General features: G+C 47.4%; 1 protein-coding gene across 12 annotated transcripts in view; it reads left to right on the forward strand.

Annotated features, from left to right (window-relative positions):
- Positions 1–6: 6 nt before the first annotated feature.
- CAMK2B (calcium/calmodulin dependent protein kinase II beta) overlaps positions 7–1,098 on the forward strand; it is a 156,792-nt gene continuing 155,700 nt past the window's right edge. For all 12 annotated transcript variants that reach the window (XM_018554694.1, XM_018554696.1, XM_018554699.1 and 9 more), the window contains exon 1: positions 7–249. In XM_018554694.1, coding sequence (XP_018410196.1) covers positions 191–249 — 59 coding nt within the window. In that variant the 5' untranslated portion in view covers positions 7–190. The remainder of the gene's footprint in view (positions 250–1,098) is intronic.

A 1,098-nucleotide genomic window follows, 5' to 3' on the forward strand; every position in this document is an offset into this window, starting at 1 on the left:
AAAAAGACGCAGAGAACCCTACTGGAGGGGCAGACAGGAAAGAGCAAATAACAGGACTAGAAGGGGGGCAAATAAGACAGATCTCGCCAAAGCCGAACGCCCCTGCCGTTCTCTGACCGAAAAGAAGACTAAGGAGGTCTCTTCCTTGCTAGAACCAATAAGCACTGCAGAGCCCGGATCCCATGCAGACATGGCTGTAACCTGCACACGCTTTACAGATGAATACCAGCTGTATGAAGAGATTGGCAAGTAAGACACCATCTGATTACTCACCTGCAGCTCAGCGGCCAGAGCAATAAGGCACATTGGCGGGGAGGGGAGGGTTAGCCGTAGAATCCACCCCTTGTTGCTATAGACTAAGACATTCCTAAATCTATCCATTTCCACACCAAATCTTGAATTTTTTTTTTTATACCAGAAGATGCAGAATGGGGCCTTCTATCACTGGTGGCAGAGGGGCATACAGGGTGTGTGATGGGAAGGGGAGGAAGAGGAGAAGGCGGTCAACGGTGGTAATGAGCCAATTTGGCGACCCAACTCATGATGTGACTGCAGATGTCCATATCACGTTTGCATTTGTCCGGCTTGAGCACCTTTAGTATTCGGGAAAAGGTTCTGGTGTAGATTGGGATTTGTTCATATAAATGTGTATCGATTTGCGCAAATTATGTGTCTGTGTCTGGGAGCCACTGCTGAGTGTCTGCGTATATTTCTGCAGGGGGGGGACGTTATTGGATTCAGGGTTAGGTTTGGGGTGACGGTGGTAGCGGTGAACACTATTCGTGGATTGCAGGGGAATCATCATAGCTGGCTGGCACCCACTGCTGGGCAGAAATAATGTAGGAGAAATGGGGAGGGAGGGTTGCGTAGTTGTCAAATAGCCATGGATAATTTAGCATTCAAATTGATGATCTTGGTTGGACTGGTTGGTAATTGCTGAGGGATGCTGAGGGATGTAGTTGATATATCGGGTTATTGATACATCATTATTTTTGTAGCTACCTATAGGGGACAAGAGCCGTGGTAAGCAAAGGCTGCCAATTAGCCCATCAGTGGGAGTATTTCACAGTGACTGATAATGTTAGGATGTTTATGGGT

This window comes from Nanorana parkeri, unplaced genomic scaffold (genome assembly GCF_000935625.1).
Source record: "Nanorana parkeri isolate BGI_ZX_2015 unplaced genomic scaffold, ASM93562v1 scaffold169, whole genome shotgun sequence".
NCBI lineage: Eukaryota > Metazoa > Chordata > Amphibia > Anura > Dicroglossidae > Nanorana > Nanorana parkeri.